General features: G+C 37.0%; 1 protein-coding gene across 2 annotated transcripts in view; it reads left to right on the forward strand.

Moving 5' to 3' along the window:
* Positions 1-16273, forward strand: part of LOC124799324 (neuronal acetylcholine receptor subunit beta-3-like) — a 255312-nt gene extending 239039 nt beyond the window's left edge. For both annotated transcript variants that reach the window (XM_047262912.1, XM_047262913.1), the window contains exon 9: positions 15989-16273. In XM_047262912.1, coding sequence (XP_047118868.1) covers positions 15989-16147 — 159 coding nt within the window. In that variant the 3' untranslated portion in view covers positions 16148-16273. The remainder of the gene's footprint in view (positions 1-15988) is intronic.
* Positions 16274-19481: the final 3208 nt, after the last annotated feature.

Raw genomic sequence — 19481 nt, forward strand, 5'->3', positions numbered from 1 at the left:
AAACTAAAAATACACAACTTTCCTTTTTGAAATATGCCTTGTATCCATCAACAAAGTTTTTGTGGTACAGTAAATAATAAATGAAATAGCCAATTTGTTGGATTTTATCTTTCACTTATTTATTTCTATAAAGACATACACAGATTTATTGTCACAAGATCTCATCCAGGTCTGGCACAATACTGACTGATCTCTTGTGTCTATCACCATTGGTGCTTCTATAACATGTAACAATTACTAAAGTTTTCATATATGATTTGAATTGTACTTAATTAAACTTACAGTTGAAAGCCATGTGCTTTCACAAGACTCATTACAGAACCTAGTTTGAAAAATAGTGGCAAAAAGTTTGATATAATTAGTATATTGAAATAAATTGGTTTTCATATTGAAATTTTGTGAAATATTCACTGCTACAATTGATTGACTACATTCTTTAATTACTCTGTAATTACAACATGAATTTTGATACTAACATGATTTCAGTGTCTTTACATTGAGTTCTATCATTATTATTACTGCTTCTTTGTATCCTGACTTACAAGCAATATTCTCTGTGAGTATTTACATTTGGTCTAATATACTTTATATAATCGCTGGCAGGTCGATAGACACACAAACAAACACAAACATACACACAAAATTCTAGCTTTCGCAACAAACGGTTTCGCAACAAACGGTTGCTTCATCAGGAAAGAGGGAAGGAGAGGGAAAGACGAAAGGAAGTGGGTTTTAAGGGAGAGGGTAAGGAGTCATTCCAATCCCGGGAGTGGAAAGACTTACCTTAGGGGGAAAAAAGGATGGGTATACACTCGCACACACACACATATCCATCCACACATATACAGACACAAGCAGACATATTTAAAGACAAAGAGTTTGGGCAGAGATGTCAGTCGAGGCAGAAGTGCAGAGGCAAAGATAATGTTGAATGACACGTGAGGTATGAGTGGCGGCAACTTGAAATTAGCGGAGATTGAGGCCAGGTGGGTAACGGGAAGAGAGGATATATTGAAGAGCAAGTTCCCATCTCTGGAGTTCGGATAGGTTGGTGTTGGTGGGAATTATCCAGATAACCCGGACGGTGTAACACTGTGCCAAAATGTGCTGGCCGTGCACCAAGGCATGTTTAGCCACAGGGTGATCCTCATTACCAACAAACACTGTCTGCCTGTGTCCATTTATGTGAATGGACAGTTTGCTGCTGGTCATTCCCACATAGAATGCATCACAGTGTAGGCAGGTCAGTTGGTAAATCACGTGGGTGCTTTTACATGTGGCTCTGCCTTTGATCGTGTACACCTTCCGGGTTACAGGACTGGAGTAGGTGGTGGTGGGAGGGTGCATGGGACAGGTTTTACACCAGGGGCAGTTACAAGGATAGGAGCCAGAGGGTAGGGAAGGTGGTTTGGGGATTTCATAGGGATGAACTAACAGGTTACGAAGGTTAGGTGGACGTCGGAAAGACACTCTTGGTGGAGTGGGGAGGATATCATGAGGGATGGATCTCATTTCAGGGCAGGATTTGAGGAAGTTGTATCCTTGCTGGAGAGCCACATTCAGAGTCTGGTCCAGTCCCGGAAAGTATCCTGTCACAAGTGAGGCACTTTTGTGGTTCTTCTGTGGGGGATTCTGGGTTTGAGGGGATGAGGAAGTGGCTCTGGTTATTTGCTTCTGCACCAGGTCGGGAGGGTAGTTGCGGGATGCGAAAGCTGTTGTCAGGTTGTTGGTGTAATGGTTCAGGGATTCCGGACTGGAGCAGATTCGTTTGCCACGAAGACCTAGGCTGTAGGGAAGGGACTTGTGCCATAAAGCTCTTCTCAGTTTAGTCTGTTTCAATACTTCTTCATTAGTTACTCAATCTGCCCATCTAGTTTTCAGTATTCTGCAGTTGCAAGACTTCCTACACTTAAATTTGTATTTTATATAATTACAATGTCATTTCTGACCCCAGGATGAGATGGACTCTTCCTTTTTAACCTTTCTCAAACTAAGCCTCCCTCTTCCTCAACTAAGGAACTTGTAAGCTCCTCCCCTACTATACTGTCACTGGGTGTTATCTTTTGTCCTTGTCCAAATGTGTGGGTTGCATAGGCAGCAAGCTCACAAAGTTTACTGGTAGGACCCACACACTAAGATACATCATTCAATAAATTCACATAAAAAATGCAGAAACCTTAGATACACATACATCTCACACATCCCAAGAAATGGAAACAATTTCTTTTTGTATGTAGTTTAATGAAAATGAGATTATTAATGTAAAAAAGAAAACAAAAAAATGAGCTCACACAGTCAAACAAAACATTCACAAATATCCCTCAAGGATGCAAAAAAATTAAACAAATACACTTACCAAATAAATCCAGTTACAGTCTGAAAATGGTAAAAAAAAATGTCAAAATGTTGATAGTGATTTCTCAAAAACTTTAGTAAATCTGTACAAAACATAACATCAATTGCGATTCAAAAACTCTCAGTGTATGCCACACAATAAAAAAAGCACAGAAAAACAATAGTTATAATTAATAAACCGTTAGCAAAACTGTGTTGCAATTTTCATGTGTATTTGTAACCATTTAATAAAATAAGGGCTTAATACAACCATTCCTCCCAGAACAATTAAAAAAATTATTAATTTAAGTGAAAAGTGCATCAAAGTATGTGAGTAAAAACAATAAAAAATATCAAACATGACCCTTATAGCATATAACAACAACATATTATCTGATCATTATGCAGCACAGTGAGTACAGAAGCATCACAGCAGAAAAATGTATACAGTCTCTGCACTGTAAAATCACATAGATATACATAAAAAGTTCTTCCTGTTGTCTTGTCCACTGCATTTTCATACTGTCAATTTAAAGTTGCACATGAACTTCAACTTATCTCCACACAGAGCTATAACACATGCAACAATCATGTAGCCATTTTTAAGGACAGTCTAGGTAACATACAATTCTTAACACTATGACTCACAGTTCTGTTGACTTTTTATAACACAGGGAATTTAAACATAACACTGACAGAGCAAAGTCATTCACTTCTATGATATAGCTTTACATTTTCAATATCATTTCCCAGAGTTAATGTATTCTAAAGGTAAATAGTTTGGATGCTCAATTTTATTTACATGAAATGATCCAGTACAATAATGATGGAACTTCTGAATTTCATTGGTTATCTCAGAAGTCTTCATATGTGTGCTCATGAGAACTCAGTCATCAACTTTATAAACAACAGGTTTCACTATTTCATCAAGCATCTTCTTTCTTCCATAATCTTTCTTGTTCATGTGTTGTAGGCCCTCATAATGCAGTTCTTCAGTTGAAATATTGTCTCTTGATGGAAAATTTATAAATTGCTTAAAAATACTAGGCAGTATTTTATCAAATAAAACAGTGCAAAGTGACTAACCTGTACCATCATGGCACAGGCTACTTATAATAGTCTCAAAGTCCAATAACTTTTTGTATCACTCTTTAAATTGTTTCCACCATATGCACAAAATAAACATTCGAGTTTACTCTGTACACACTCCATTGGATTGGAAGCTAGTGTATAGTGAGAATTAAGGATATGTTTAACATTACTCTTTCCACATTGCTTCTCTAAATTGTGGGCCATGACCACTAAGAAAGGATTGACAAAATAACAAAATAGTCATCTTCTAATTTCTTGAGCAAATTTTTGCTGGTGGCTTTGCATAATGGATAAAACTTTAAATATTTTGAGAACAATTCCAAAATAACCATTATCTGCCATAAAATTTCCTCTGAAACATGGTAGCAGTCAATGCAAGTCAGTTGAAATAGTGCCACCTGGTTTACGTGGGGTTGTACTGTGCATTAGTCCTTGGTGCTGCTCAGGTCACACTTTAGGTATCTGGCATACATTGCATATCTTCAAAATTGTGCAGACTTTCTTCACCATGTTGTTTAGTATACTATACTTCTGTAATTTTAGCATACATTTGCTTAGTCCTATATGTGTGAACGTAACTTACACAAGATCTTCAGTAGCATGTCATGAATTCAGACTCTCCATTGATCAGAATTAATATTGTATCTTCGAAACAAAATTCCCTCTTCTTTCAAATAATAGCTTATAAATTTTGTCTCATTCAGACCATTATATTTATACTTCACCATTTTTAAGTAGTTCTCTACATCTTAGAAGGATTTGATAGTTTGTAATAATTTCTGGATGAACTTTTCTCCTTCAACAGCTTTTATAAAATCTGTATATCTTTCTGTGTTAAAGAATGCCACATTTTGAGATAGGTACAACACTGTCAATAGAGTGTTAATCTTTCCAGGCATATATCTTATTTGAAATCCAATATTTGTATTGTTGGTGCACAGTGCATAAGATGCTTGTGCACATGACAACAGCTATTAGAAAAGATAATGCTTTATGGTCAGTCATTATAACTGTATGATTCCCAAGAGATACAACTGGAATGTATAAAATCCCCAAGTGATAGTTAATGATTCTCTTTCTGTTACTGTATGCTTTTCCTTCCCTAACCTCAGTGATCGAGTCTCAGGTGCTGTTATTCTGTGTTCCATACTTCCGTTAAAATCACACATCTGATACAATTCCACATTTATTGCATAATTCCTGGAGCCTGGTCCAAAATAAAAATCAAGTGACAAATCTGGCCGATGTAATAATTTTGCTTCATGCAATTTAGATTTTGTGCAATTGAAAGCTTTTTGCTGTTCTTGTCCCCTCGTCCACAATGTACCCATTTTTTACAGTTTCAGAGGTGTTAGTGTAGATAAGTAATATTTATCGGTGAATTTTCTGTATAAATTTGAGACTCAAAAACGTGATGTTTTACTATTTGGAACATTCTGATGCAGAAAATTTTCTGACAACATCTGTTTTACCTAAATCAGTTTTGATACCTTGTGGCAATATGGTGTGACATAAAAAACTTGATCTAATTTTTTGCAAATTTTCTTCCTCTCCAAATTAAATGTTACTCCCAATTTTCTGAAAGCTTGCAAAAGTTCATTAGCAGTCTCCAATTATTCTTCACATTACTCACAACTTATTATTATATATCATTGACACAGATGACAAACTTCTTTAATAATTTTTCCCTTAAAACTTTATCCAGAGCATGCATGAAAGCAGCTGTAGACACATTTAGTACATATAACATTAAGCTGATAACTTCCTCTTTTATACAAAAAGTAGTGCATTTCCTGCTTTCCTTATCTAACTTCGCTTGCCAATAACTGCTTATGAGAACAAAGCTGGTAAAATATTTGACACCTTTAAGACATTGCAATAACTCCTCTAAATGTTTTGCTTAGTCTCTTTGTGATAAAACAGTTCTTTTGACTGATCTCTTGTCTAACACAAATCTCACAGATCCGTACTTTTTATCCACATGTATTGTGTTACAGTTGTAACTACCTTTCAGTAATATTCTGTCACAATATTAATTTAGTTTCAAGATATACAGCTTCATGTTTTGCAGATGATAAAGGATAACTTTTGCTGTGGACTGCCTCGTCATGTTCTTTTCCTTTCAGTTTACATTTAAAACTTTTAATTAATCCTGGTGCCATAGAAAATACTGTAGGGTAATGATCAAGTACTTTCCCAACAAATCAGACATCTCTTGAATCTTCTTACAAATTTGACAAAGAACAACTTTTGCTTTTTCTCTCTTCTAGGTGCATTTTTCTTCTCTAACATAGTAATGTTTATCTGAGTTTCAAAGTCCTCCTCATCCATATTAGTACATCTTAAATGCATATGCACAGAACTCATTTCTTCCTTGTTGATGACCCTCTAAATGAAATTTTCCTTTATCATAACCCTTCTTAATTAATGGATTGCTTGCAGCAAAATCCACTTTACACTTATTCACTGACATGCCATCCATCCTGAAAATACATCCAACAGATAATGTTTGAACAACCAGGAAAATTATCTCGTATTCTTTTCCACTAAAGTTGAACTTCAGTAGTACGTGATTTTTAATTTCCCCCCAACCCTCCCCCCCCCCCTCCCCCCTCAGCACTGACAATGAATATGCCACTCACAGGAAAAGATGGGAAGTGTGCCATCTTGTTTAGCTGTAGATACAATTTATTTAATAGTGTGCAGACCTGACTCTCTCTTTCCAGAAGCCCCTCAACATCAATACTGGAAACATTGATGTCAATGATGGGCATCACATATCTTCAGTAATTACATTGTCTCTCACATCAAGTTACCTCTTACATCACAATCTGTATCAGACAGAATATTATTTATTTAAGTGCTGACTCATTAACTACAGACCAAGTCTTTACTGAAATTTCATTTAGTTTAACTGTGACAGTGGGCGGGCATACATTTTTCATTCCCTCCTCTTCTAGCAGTCTGTCTTGAGTTTGTCTATCATTGTTCAGCTGGTTATCCTCTTTATAATGATTACACTCATTATATTGTCTACTATGTTTAAGTGTTGTCCATCTTCCCTTCTACCAAAGTGTTTTGATGGTCAATAATTAACTTCATAGTGCAAAGACAAAGCCAACTTACTGGATTACCTAAATATTTGTTTTCATGCTATTGTTTTCCTAAATATTCTCAAATGGTTACCTACGTCTGTGTGTAATTTGGTGGTGATGATGATGACAATGCTGTGTTAGTTGATTGATGTTCTGTGACCAGTATCACTTCTTTTTAAAAAAAAAGTTTCAATTTTTTAAAAAGTTTCACATTTTTCTTATGCTTTGCTGCCACATGCATGAGCTCCATCTTTTAAATAGCTTACAACTGTGTTAACTTTCTGTATTTTTGGGCAGATTATAGGGAAAGCACTCTGAAATTGTTTGATGAGAATCACTGGATGTACGCCACAAACTGATTTGAATTCCTGAAATGTTTTCATTTTTAAATTGTGATCCATAACAATTCCAAGTGTGGCAACAATGAAGTCAATACTCCATTCATTAAATACAATATTAGTTTCATTCTTCAAAACGTTGTGATCAAATTTCACTGTACTATTGACACAATTGCTGGTATCTTTTTAGATTTATCCAAAGCCTTTGACGTAATTGACCATACCATACTCCTTAAGAAGTTAGCAAATAAAGGTATAAGAGGAATTGCAAACAAATGGTTAGAATCTTACCTGTCAAACAGATTTCAAAAAGTTGAAATTAATGTTGAAAAAAAGAATACAACCACCCATCAATCTACTGTCCATTCCTCTGACACAATGCCTATTAGATATGGTATGCCACAAGGCTCAATCCTGGGACCCATACTGTTTCTGCTATACATTGATGATATAAGCACGAAGCTTGCTACAGGACATACCACACTATTTGCTGATGACATGAGTATACTAATAACAGGTACTGATACAGAGGACCACAACCAAAAAATTAAACCGCTTATGTTGTCACTCAGCAAATGGTTCAACGAGAACAAACTGATTATAAACATACAGAAAACAACGTACACCAACTTCAGACTCTCATCCCAAAAACAAGAAATGCCTGATGTGATTCTAAATAACCAAGAGCTTATGTTTGTGGACTCTGTCAAGTTTCTTGGCATGTGGCTTGAAGAAAATCTTAAGTGGGAGACTCACACAAATTATATCTCAAAAAAGCTCTCAACTGTGTGTTACATTTTAAGGATACTCAAAAAATCAGTCACAAAATCTGTTCTCATATATGTACACTCCTGGAAATGGAAAAAAGAACACATTGACACCGGTGTGTCAGACCCACCATACTTGCTCCAGACACTGCGAGAGGGCTGTACAAGCAATGATCACACGCACGGCACAGCGGACACACCAGGAACCGCGGTGTTGGCCGTCGAATGGCGCTAGCTGCGCAGCATTTGTGCACCGCCGCCGTCAGTGTCAGCCAGTTTGCCGTGGCATACGGAGCTCCATCGCAGTCTTTAACACTGGTAGCATACCGCGACAGCGTGGACTTGAACCGTATGTGCAGTTGACGGACTTTGAGCGAGGGCGTATAGTGGGCATGCGGGAGGCCGGGTGGACGTACCGCCGAATTGCTCAACACGTGGGGCGTGAGGTCTCCACAGTACATCGATGTTGTCGCCAGTGGTCGGCGGAAGGTGCACGTGCCCATCGACCTGGGACCAGACCGCAGCGACGCACGGATGCACGCCAAGACCGTAGGATCCTACGCAGTGCCGTAGGGGACCGCACCGCCACTTCCCAGCAAATTAGGGACACTGTTGCTCCTGGGGTATCGGCGAGGACCATACGCAACCGTCTCCATGAAGCTGGGCTACGCTCCCGCACACCGTTAGGCCGTCTTCCGCTCACGCCCCAACATCGTGCAGCCCGCCTCCAGTGGTGTCGCGACAGGCGTGAATGGAGGGACGAATGGAGACGTGTCGTCTTCAGCGATGAGAGTCGCTTCTGCCTTGGTGCCAATGATGGTCGTATGCGTGTTTGGCGCCGTGCAGGTGAGCGCCACAATCAGGACTGCATAAGACCGAGGCACACAGGGCCAACACCCGGCATCATGGTGTGGGGAGCGATCTCCTACACTGGCCGTACACCACTGGTGATCGTCAAGGGGGCACTGAATAGTGCACGGCACATCCAAACCGTCATCGAACCCATCGTTCTACCATTCCTAGACCGGCAAGGGAACTTGCTGTTCCAATAGGACAATGCACGTCCGCATGTATCCCGTGCCACCCAACGTGCTCTAGAAGGTGTAAGTCAACTACCCTGGCCAGCAAGATCTCCGGATCTGTCCCCCATTGAGCATGTTTTGGACTGGATGAAGCGTCGTCTCACGCGGTCTGCACGTCCAGCACGAACGCTGGTCCAACTGAGGCGCCAGGTGGAAATGGCATGGCAAGCCGTTCCACAGGACTACATCCAGCATCTCTACGATCGTCTCCATGGGAGAATAGCAGCCTGCATTGCTGCGAAAGGTGGATATACACTGTACTAGTGCCGACATTGTGCATGCTCTGTTGCCTGTGTCTATGTGCCTGTGGTTCTGTCAGTGTGATCATGTGATGTATCTGACCCCAGGAATGTGTCAATAAAGTTTCCCCTTCCTGGGACAATGAATTCACGGTGTTCTTATTTCAATTTCCAGGAGTGTATATTATGCTTACTTCCATTCTACATTACAGTATGGAATCATATTTTGGGGGAACTCACCTGTAGGTAGATATATTTTCAAAATGCAAAAAAAGTCAATACGCATAATATGTTATCTAAGACATAATGAATCATGCAGACAACATTTCAAAACAAATGGCATTATGACACTGCCCTCTGCTTACATTTATAATATCGTCTTATTTGTCAAGTCATACCTGTTAAACAATGACTGCACACTAAAATTCAATGGAGATATTCATAACTATGCAACAAGGCAGCAATCTGACCTACATATGATTCAGTCCAGAACTACCTGCTACCAAAAAAGTGTTTTAAATGTTAGGATACAAATGTACAACAATTTACCCAATGAAATCAAAGCAACAAAGAACCCAAGAGCCTTCACACATAAGTTAAAAAAATATCTCTTGGACCATTGCTTTTATGCAGTTGATCATTTTTTTGAAAGAGGTTAAAAATGTAAACAATATGATAAATTTTCAGTTAGGTCTGAAAATTATATACTGTGCATGTCTATGAAATAAACTGGATTATTATATACTGTGCATGTCTATGAAATACACTGGACTACTTTACTATTAAATTTGTATTGGCTGTTTATATTTTACCATACAACATTTGTATTTACTGTTTTGTTAAAGATAGCTAACTTCCTCATTGCAAAATAATGTAAAATCAGTTTATTAAAAATTACTTGCAAATATGTTCTCTTGACCTGTCCAATACCATATGTACAACCTTACAATTCTATGATTTGTATTAACTGTTTTGTTTAAGATAGATAATTTCCTTGCTACAAAATAATGTAAAAATCAATTTGTAAAAATTACTTCTAAATAGCTCTCTTGACCTGTCCAATATCATATGTACAGCTGTACAATACTATGATTGCCTGGATCAATAAAAATACAATACAATACAATTGGATACCACTTTGCTAATGTCTTTACATTTTTTTCAAGTTCTGTACAGTAAGCTCGTACACCACACAGAATTTTTGTTGCAGCATTCACATTGCCAGTCACTTTTGCTTTACAGTAGCAATTTCTTGATTCTGCTGTCAGACCAAATCAGAAGTTTCAGTCTCATTCTCAAGCATGCTGCAACACAACACTTGCCGTACACTGGAATGTGCTGAAACAGGCCCAGAAACAAAGAGCAATGCACAATGCACTCTCAAATTCACAAAACATTATATAAATCAACAATACTTTCAAAAAACCACACCACAGGTTCATCATTTACTAAACTTAGTCAAAACTGGGACACCTGAGGCACACATATATCTCAAAAACTATTAATTCCAAAAGCTAGAAACTGTACATCTTTTTCTTTTATATGTGTCTATCAGCTGTGCTCCACATTTCATAATTTATTAGTTTTCTTGAGCAAATTTTCCTTTGATGCAATAACAGTGTCATTGGTATAAAAGCTATAAATGTGAACTTGCATTTCTTCACCTGTCTTCTAAGGCAGTTCATAGCATCATTATTATTTCGCAAGTTCTACATTTCTGTGGAACCCCTAGGTTGGCTTCTACCAGTCATCCATCCTTTTGTAAATAATCCCTGCCTGTACTTTAAAACCATAACTTATTCTATGAACTTGCAGCTTGCTGCAGGTGAAAAATAGATCCGCAACTTGTTTTGTAATTGAAAAAATGGTTGTAGCTCCATCATAAGTTGCACTGAGAAGTATCTTATTTTATTTCTTGATGGCAACTAGTTTCAGTCATCTGTGTCCACTTTCAAACCATCTGTATCACACTGCCCCTACAGTGATGACTGAAGCAGCACTATGGCTGACTCAAAAACTGTAAACAGAATACACAGGATTGACATTTTTTAGTGTTCTATTTATGGTTGTTGAGTTGCCCATAGAGCCACATTGATCATCACTGCAGGGACAGTATTGTACATAGGCTATTGCCTGTATTTGTAATGTTCGTCCTATGTGCTCTATTTACTGTTGTTAGGTCAGCCATATTGCCACTTTGATCATCATTGCAGGGGCCGTTTTTGTACATAGGCTATCACTTGTATTTGTCACACAATAGTGATGATTTGAAAATGGATATAAGTGTCCAAAACTAGTCATCATCAAGAAATAAAAAAAGATACTTTTCAATGCAACTTATGACAGAGCTACAACCATTTATTTCAATAACTTCTTCTATTAGTGGATTGGTAATACATCCGACAGCACCTACCTTCTGTAGTATTATATACCAGATCTATTGAAGATCTTAATAATTTTGAAGGAACGCCATCTACCTCAGGTACCTTATATCTTTCAGTGATTTGTCAAATTCTTCTCAGAATATCCACTTACCCATCTCCTTTCCATTTTTCATAATATTGTCACCAAGCTTCTTTTGTTGATGTAGCACTTCTATTTATTTCTATCAACTATTAGCCTTCTCTTCTCTATTTGGTACCAGGTAGACCCTCAGCTCATGATCTTCATACAGATACTTCCCTTTCCTCCAAAGCTTTCTTTCATTTTCTGTTTCTTCTGTATTATAGTCATGCATACTTCTACAGCTTTTGCATTTCTCCTTTAGCCATTCCTGCTTTGCACTTTTCACTACTGTCAGTCTCATACATTCCATTTCATGCACTGCATTTTTATATTTTCTTCTTTCATCAATCAAATTTAACATATATCCTGTGTTATCCAAGTATTTCTGCAGGGATTTGCAATTTTTCCTGGATTTTTCTTTTCTGCCTTCACTATTTCATCTCTTAAAAAACTTCACATTTGTCTTTTATTGCATTAATCATCTTCTTTCAGTCAGTCATTGTGCAATGTTCTCATTCAAATTCTCAACAATCTCTTATTGTTTCAACTTATCCAGTTGAAGAGACTTATACCCAACAGAATGAAATCCCGTGCCCCTAAGAACTTTACATGGATCATGACACTGTGTATATAAATCTTGGCTGTGATAATTTGTTTGCACTGCTGTTTATAGTAATTCAGCCCATTTCTATTTTCTTAATAATTATTAGACCTATTCCTACATTACCCTATTATGTTTTGTGTTGATACCAGTAACCGAGCATCTGATCAGTAATTATATTGTTCCCACCACAGCAATGTAATTCTCACTGTATCTAACTTACAGCCATCAATTTCTCTTTTCAAGCTCTGTAACATACATACATGATTAAGGGATCTAACAGTCCATCAGCCCACTCTCCAACCTGCAGAAGACCAGCTTTCTTTTCTTCTGATGACTGCCACCTCCTCAGCAGTACCCCACCCAGAAATCTGTAAGGAAGTCTATTTTATCTCCACAATGTTTTGCCCATCATTAAACATTACAGTGGAGCTGCATTTCCCTGTGAAATATATTTACTGTAGCTTCCCCTTGCTTCAGATGCACTATTGTTCAGATGTCAGCACCACTGAGGCACACAAACCACCACCATGAGTACAGGGAATAACTTTATTGTATGACTGAAGGACCGAAAATTCAACCATGTCTTTTTTTCTCAAAATGTTGAGATTTCACCTAATGTGTTTTGAGAGCACTACCTATAAACAATTTAGCACAGAAAGATAATATGTATACCCTTATCCATTGTAACCAGTTGCTTGCAAATGCTTATGTCAACTGAGAAATAATTTTTGTCAAAATGTCACTGACAACAAAGATTAAAAAGGAAGTGGTGGGCTGGATGGCAGTATGACACTGGGATTGGATTGTTCCATGACACCAAGGCTACGGGCATAGGGAATGTTCATATACAATGCTGTAGCAGTCCATAATAACAATAATTTAAAAAATAAAAAATAAATAAAAAAAACCATTTGGCAGTAATGATTCTGGAACTACGGAAGGCAATGGAAGAACTGATTTTATGTTGGGTGTAGGAAGGCATACAGTAGACAGCTGTTACAGATGTTGATCAACTAAGGTAAAGAATCTTTCTGTGGGAACTTTGAAGCATAATAGAGAGACCCGTAAAGAGGCTGTAGCACAATTAAAATAACTTGTGGCTTTTGATGGTTTTGCATGGAATGAATGGAAAGGAGTGTTATTGGCCAGCACAAGATGAGCACATAACACTTACTTTCATTGTGTGCTCACTAAGTGGCCATCAGTGAAGCACTGGTAAGCAATAAACAAATTGAACAGGGCATTTACATATATGAATATTTTATAAATGTTCGCAATTGTGATGTAAGTGGCACAACTACAGTAAACAGTATCATTGCTGTCCTCTTCATTGGATCCAGAATCAGTGCTGCAGCTGATAGAAATGACTCTCTCTACAATTTGTTCCTCCAGTAGCCCTCCAGAGATCCACCATCTCGTGGCTACATTATTGATATGGCTCACAACTCGAGACCAGTGCTGTTGCGTAACACTTGCAATAAATTCTTTTGTAGCATTTCTGTCTCACTGATAATAATTTTTTATTATTTCTTGCCATGTAACTTTTTACCTGTGCTGATATACATATAATAAGATTGAAACGAGTGTGATATGGAGGAAAGCCAATCACACTATACCCTTTCACAGTTGACATTCATTGAACTGTTGGTGGTGTAGAAGGGGAAGCTGGCTTCTTGTTGTTGTTAACTGGGCAACGGTATTTCGTCCTCTCCTCTGAGTCAAACTGATGAAAGTTGCAGGTGTGAATCTTTGGGAGCAAGCAGTTGTAAGTAAGAAGATGGTTTCACATCACAGGTTTAGGATAAGCCCAATGTTTTGAGGAGTTGGTGGAGCTAATGCTGGACTTCTGGAATAGAATTGTAAATCATAATGGTAAATAGTGTTGAGTCCTTCTCAGCATAACAAATAGTAAGGTCAGGATGGGTTTCTCAGCATCAATAGCTGTATGTTCCAAACTATGAAGTTGGTGTCAATAGGAAGGGCTATAATGAAGGACGAAAAGTTGAGGTAGAGACATCTCTCTTGCAAAAGTACTTTGAAGCAGCCAAGTGGAAAGGGAGGAGGGTAACAGTTAGAGAGAAGCTGGAAACGGCTAAGACATAGTTTGAGAAAGTCATGTATGTGCTTGGAGCTTATAGGTGCTGATCTTGAACTGGTCAGTAGGCTAGTCTGCGTACCAAGCAAATGAGGACAGAGAATGTAATTGTGAAGAGAGAGAGCCAGGGAAAGGAGATCCTTGACAAATCCAGCAAACTTGATCAGGGTTGCGGGGTTGAATGCGAGTCTTTCTGATGGTTTTAGGTTTTCAGGGGTTAATTTGACAACTGACTTGTGAGTCTGGAGAGAGTTTATTTGGAAGTGGTGTATTCTTCCGTATGTGAAGTGTATTTTTGAGGTGTGGAAGGCAGAGTAGGTCGGTAGTGTATTGGTGTAGAAACAAGGGCACCCATATGATAGTTTGTAGTGGCACAGGGGTGGGGAAGATCTGGTGGTATAAGGTATTTTTAATATTTTGGAAGACAAATGGAGACAGAACATAAGAACTTAGTAGCACCATCTGAAGGAAAAAAAGTATGAACTATGTACAGAATTTGAATAATAGCAGATTTGCAATGATTATTTTAATTGCTGATGATAAGGTTATAGTTGTTGATAATGAAGTGCACATACAGAGAGGCACACATAGCACAACTGCAGTGTTATAGTCAACAATGCTAAATCCTTGGTGTTTAAATGAATGAACCTATTAGATGTAAAATAGTAACTGAATATAAATGGACAGGTAGTGAGAAGTCATTGATCTTCATAATACATCTGTAGAGGTGAACTTCTTTCTCCCTGGCATTATCCCATGTTTTCACAGGGTCAGCATGTTAATCTGTATTCGGCAGTGTTGGTAGTATAGGATGGCTCGATACCCTTCCTGTGATGAAATTTGTCTACCCCATCTGTCTATGTCTAGTGTTAACCCATGTGAAAGTGTGTGAAAGTTTTTGAAATGTTTGTGAATTATGTAACTGAGGTGGGATGTGGGCACCAGTCCAGTATTCACCTAGATGGATGTGGTAAACTGCCTAAAAACCACATACAAGCTGGCCAACATACTGGCCCTTGCTGTTAATCCATGGGACTGATTCAATCTGGGTCCAAAATGACTCCCCAAATCCCAGAAATGTTGTGCTAACACATGCAGATATTCAGGCAAGTATATGAAGAACTCAACATTTGAAATAAAATAAAAAAGATTGAGTTACACTGAGGCACAATGTTTAAAATGTTAGGGGAAAATGTAAGAAGAGAGCCTAAGATGGAATTTTAATAGCCATGACTATTATTTCTTTGCTGTTTTGAAATTAAACAAATATTCTAAAAGACAATAAAGACATAAAACTGCAATCATAAAAAATGAGCTTTTGGTAAGAATGGATGGGGTACACAGATAAAAAGGAATATATTTGCAGATCTGAAGACCTAAGAAAAAGACATCAGTATAATAAGATAATGATGAAGTCACTCATGTAGAATGAACAAAGACCGTTAGAATGACCCAGGAGAAGACTGAAAGGCTAACAATGTGATTAAGTTGTAAACATTGTAACAGGCTTCCGAGTGTAATTTGTAGAGAGAGAAAAAAGAAGCAAGGGTAGGAGACAAAAATGAAGAAGAGATTCCTTCTTATGGAAAAAAGAAAAAGGATTCAGGTGGTGTGAAGAGGTCAAAAAAAGAGGCAAAGGCTATGGCAAGTTATGTACAACTCAAATAAAGCTCTACTTGGTTTATCTTCTCATTCTCCTTACTACCTTGTTCTACTCAATTTGTTTCATCTGTTAAAGATAAGTGAAGCTATAGGTTAAAGAGACTTTGATGCAATAATTATTTAGGAGCTTTGTTATGGAAAATATTTTATTTATTTGTTTTCGTTCTCATTCCAGAGCACAGAGAAAGATGACAATGAAGATAAGACCAATAGTCTAAAGACACCAGTTCCAAGTGAATGGAAACTTGCAGCTGTTATATTAGACCGTACTGGTGTTTACATAATGACTCTTACTTACATAATCCTACTTGCAGTTACAATTCCAAAATACTGATCTTGTGTATGGTTAATACATCCTTGTGTGAAAGTAGAATGAAGATCATCACAAAAATGTATGAAATATGTTTGAGGTTGTCAAACTGTAGATGGCAGATTTAAATAAAATGTACATCATTTTGAAGTTTTTAAAATTTTTCATCTCAAGATGTAACATAGATGCATTTTATACTCATTTATTAACTCATTTTAACGGAAATAGAGATCAGAAGTGATACATATTTGCTTCAGTAGATAACGAGTGTTCCTCTTTTCATGTTATGCTTATATGAAATCAGATTTTTTATTGCTTCTTGTAAATACTGTAATACTGTACATAAAATTTAGCCATAGAATTTAGAACATAACTGTCTTCTTTGTTGACTACAAACTGATAATGACATGAGTACATAGTATCTCCATCTTCTGGCATGTAGATCGTTCATGTTGGATATTAACATAAAAATTATGCTCTCATCAGCATACATCATCTGCATTACCAGGAAGATAAGAGCTCTCAGTGTGATGCTCAGCCACACAGATTGATAACAATTGCACTTACTTTGTGTTATCCTCCAGTTTGTTACACAAGTTATGTTCAGTAGAAATCTAGGCCTGCAATACTGATAGATGACACCTCCAACATTGTAGCCTCATCAATGCATATTAAAAATTAATAATTTTATAAATAATTAACTCAGCAAGGTAATTTCTGGAGCACAAAAGCTATACATCATCACCACATGCCAGTGATGGAGATAGAAATTCTTGAGAGAAAACTGAAATACTTAGCTTTGGTAACAATATGTGATTGTGCTGAATCCTCTGTAAAATAAAATGACACTAAATGTTTTCATTTTCTGTTCATTGTGCCAGTTGACAATTAGCCTTCACCATTTCTGTCCTAAGTCACAAAAACACCAAAGACAAGACCTCATGGCTTCTGCCACTTACGTAGGAACAAAAATATGATAGTCAGCTTGAAACATGACATTTTTGTTTAGTTCATTTACAGTTAATTATTTGTTATTTCAGTAATTTTACTTTTTTTTTTTTTTTTTTTTTTTTTTTTTTTTTACTTTGTATATTCCTGATTTAAAATTAAAATTAAAATTTTTTGTCACTTAAAAATTAAAAATTAAAATTGTTTGTCACCTTCTTCAGTAATACAGCTTAAAATTCAAATTAAGTACATTGTTTTTTATTTTCTGGAATATGATAAATTAGTCTGCTAATATGGATTTCAACACTCACTGACGTGAATACAGTGATTTAATATGATGTTAGATGACTAATCTTTGTACTTGTTTCGCAAAATCACAGTTTATTTAAAATTTTAGTAATTACATTACGTAAGTATGAAGTTCCCCACACTAGCGTATTTTTATTAGATGTTATTAATTTTTTAAATTACATATTCTAGTTGTGAAATAAAGGAAAATTTTGTAATTAGCAAATGAAAATGTTAACTATCTACAGTGATTCATAACCATAAATTTACAGTTATCTCAATAATGGCTCATTTGCAGACCCATGTCTACTGGAACATTTTGCTTCTATTATCATGTAATTTCACCCTTGCCAATTTTCACTGTTCATTATGAAACAACATGTATGTAAATGTATATTAGAAGAAAAAAATCAGTTTTTCAAAACAGTCAGTGCTCCCCTTCTTAAACTACTCAGCTGCTATTTATCTAACACTTCAAACAAAGCCTTCATATAACTTAATACACATTACTATTAGCTGTCAGTCAAGGTTTGTTAAATACAAACATTAGATTTACATCCCTGAATCCAGATATCCTGTAAAATTAGAAGCAGTGGCTGTTGTACTACAGTGAATCCTAGGAAGGGATGCATCATCTGCAGGGAAATTGTTTTCATTTCTCGTATTATTCATTATCGTTATTAAATACCTTTAGGTGGTATATGTATTGCACATAACTCTAAGATTTTCTAGGTCCTTGAAGAGGTTTCTGCAAGGTATTTAGCTATCATCAGCTATACCCAGCATTCTTGTCAAACGCTTAGCAGGGAGGGAGGGGGGGGGGGGGGGGGAGGAGGGGAGCTAGACCTTGGAGTGTGGTGTATTTTTAATACTTTGGAAGACATATGGCAATTTCTAAGCAGCCATAAGAAAGTTCCAATTTCAATTTTGTTACAAACATCCATAATACTGATTTTTAAATCATTTTCTTGAAATAAAAGTGTCTGACTACGCTATATTTTTTTCCTTTTCCTGAGAGCTGGGGGGAGGGGAGGTGGTGGACCCCCTTGCCCCCACACATGAACACCTTTGCCTTACACTGCTGCACCTTACATACCATGGTCTACATCTCAACGTTTTCAGAAAGTGGTTACTTATATGCCTAATTTCCAGAAGCATGCACTATACTGCAATAGTATGCGTTCAATCCCTGTGATTTCCTATGTTTTCACTATGCCTTTTCTAAGTTAAGTGTTTCAGAAAGACAGAACTACCGGACAAGTATCGACAAAATTGCAATAAGAAAGACAGAAGTAAAAAAAGGTCTCTTGGGTAGCATGAAGGTTAACAGTCATAATACATCTGAACTTTCCCATCAACACATAAGATGCTTTTTCAATAAGAAAAATGAGCTCCTCATGTCAATACAAGGCATTAAAAAAATCTTGAAGTATTTCTGTAGATGTGCTATGTACAGCAGAACATCATCTGGGAGCCACAAAGATTGAGCAGATGCACCTAGGTGGATGCAAGTTAGTATCACATTACTATGGACATAATGTGAAGGAAGCAGCTATATACACAAAAAGTGGAATGAAGCCCCAGACCATACACTTTGGTAAATACTGCAATGAACATCTATTCGATTTTGATCTACACAGTTTAATCCAAGTTATATGTGAGTTTTATCATGATAGCAGCTTTAGAAATGTCTTTAAATTGTTAAACTGATTAACTCTGCACAGTGGCCACTCCCACCTTTTCTGACATTTGGGAAACTGCTTGCTTCAGTGGAATTTTTGTCAGTGTGAAGGCTGTTTTCCTGAATCTATATCTTTGCCTGAAAACTTTATTGCATGTGGTTTATTTATGGTTTGACAATACTAACACATATTAGTATGTGGAAGGTTGAATTCGCAAACCTTTACGTGGAAGTCAAGATTTATGGATAATGGGTGGTGGAAAAACTGTGTTTAAGAAACAGAGGTTTCATAGAAATTGGTTTACCAACAAAAAAGAGGAAGCAGCTCGAAATGAAGAACATAAGCTCTCAGCTTCAGCATCAAAACTTGGGACAGGAGAATTTTGCAGGTGTGTGAATGATATTGATATGGATTCCACTGGATTCAGACTTATTGGTTTA

This window comes from Schistocerca piceifrons, chromosome 5 (assembly GCF_021461385.2).
Source record: "Schistocerca piceifrons isolate TAMUIC-IGC-003096 chromosome 5, iqSchPice1.1, whole genome shotgun sequence".
NCBI classification, from domain to species: domain Eukaryota; kingdom Metazoa; phylum Arthropoda; class Insecta; order Orthoptera; family Acrididae; genus Schistocerca; species Schistocerca piceifrons.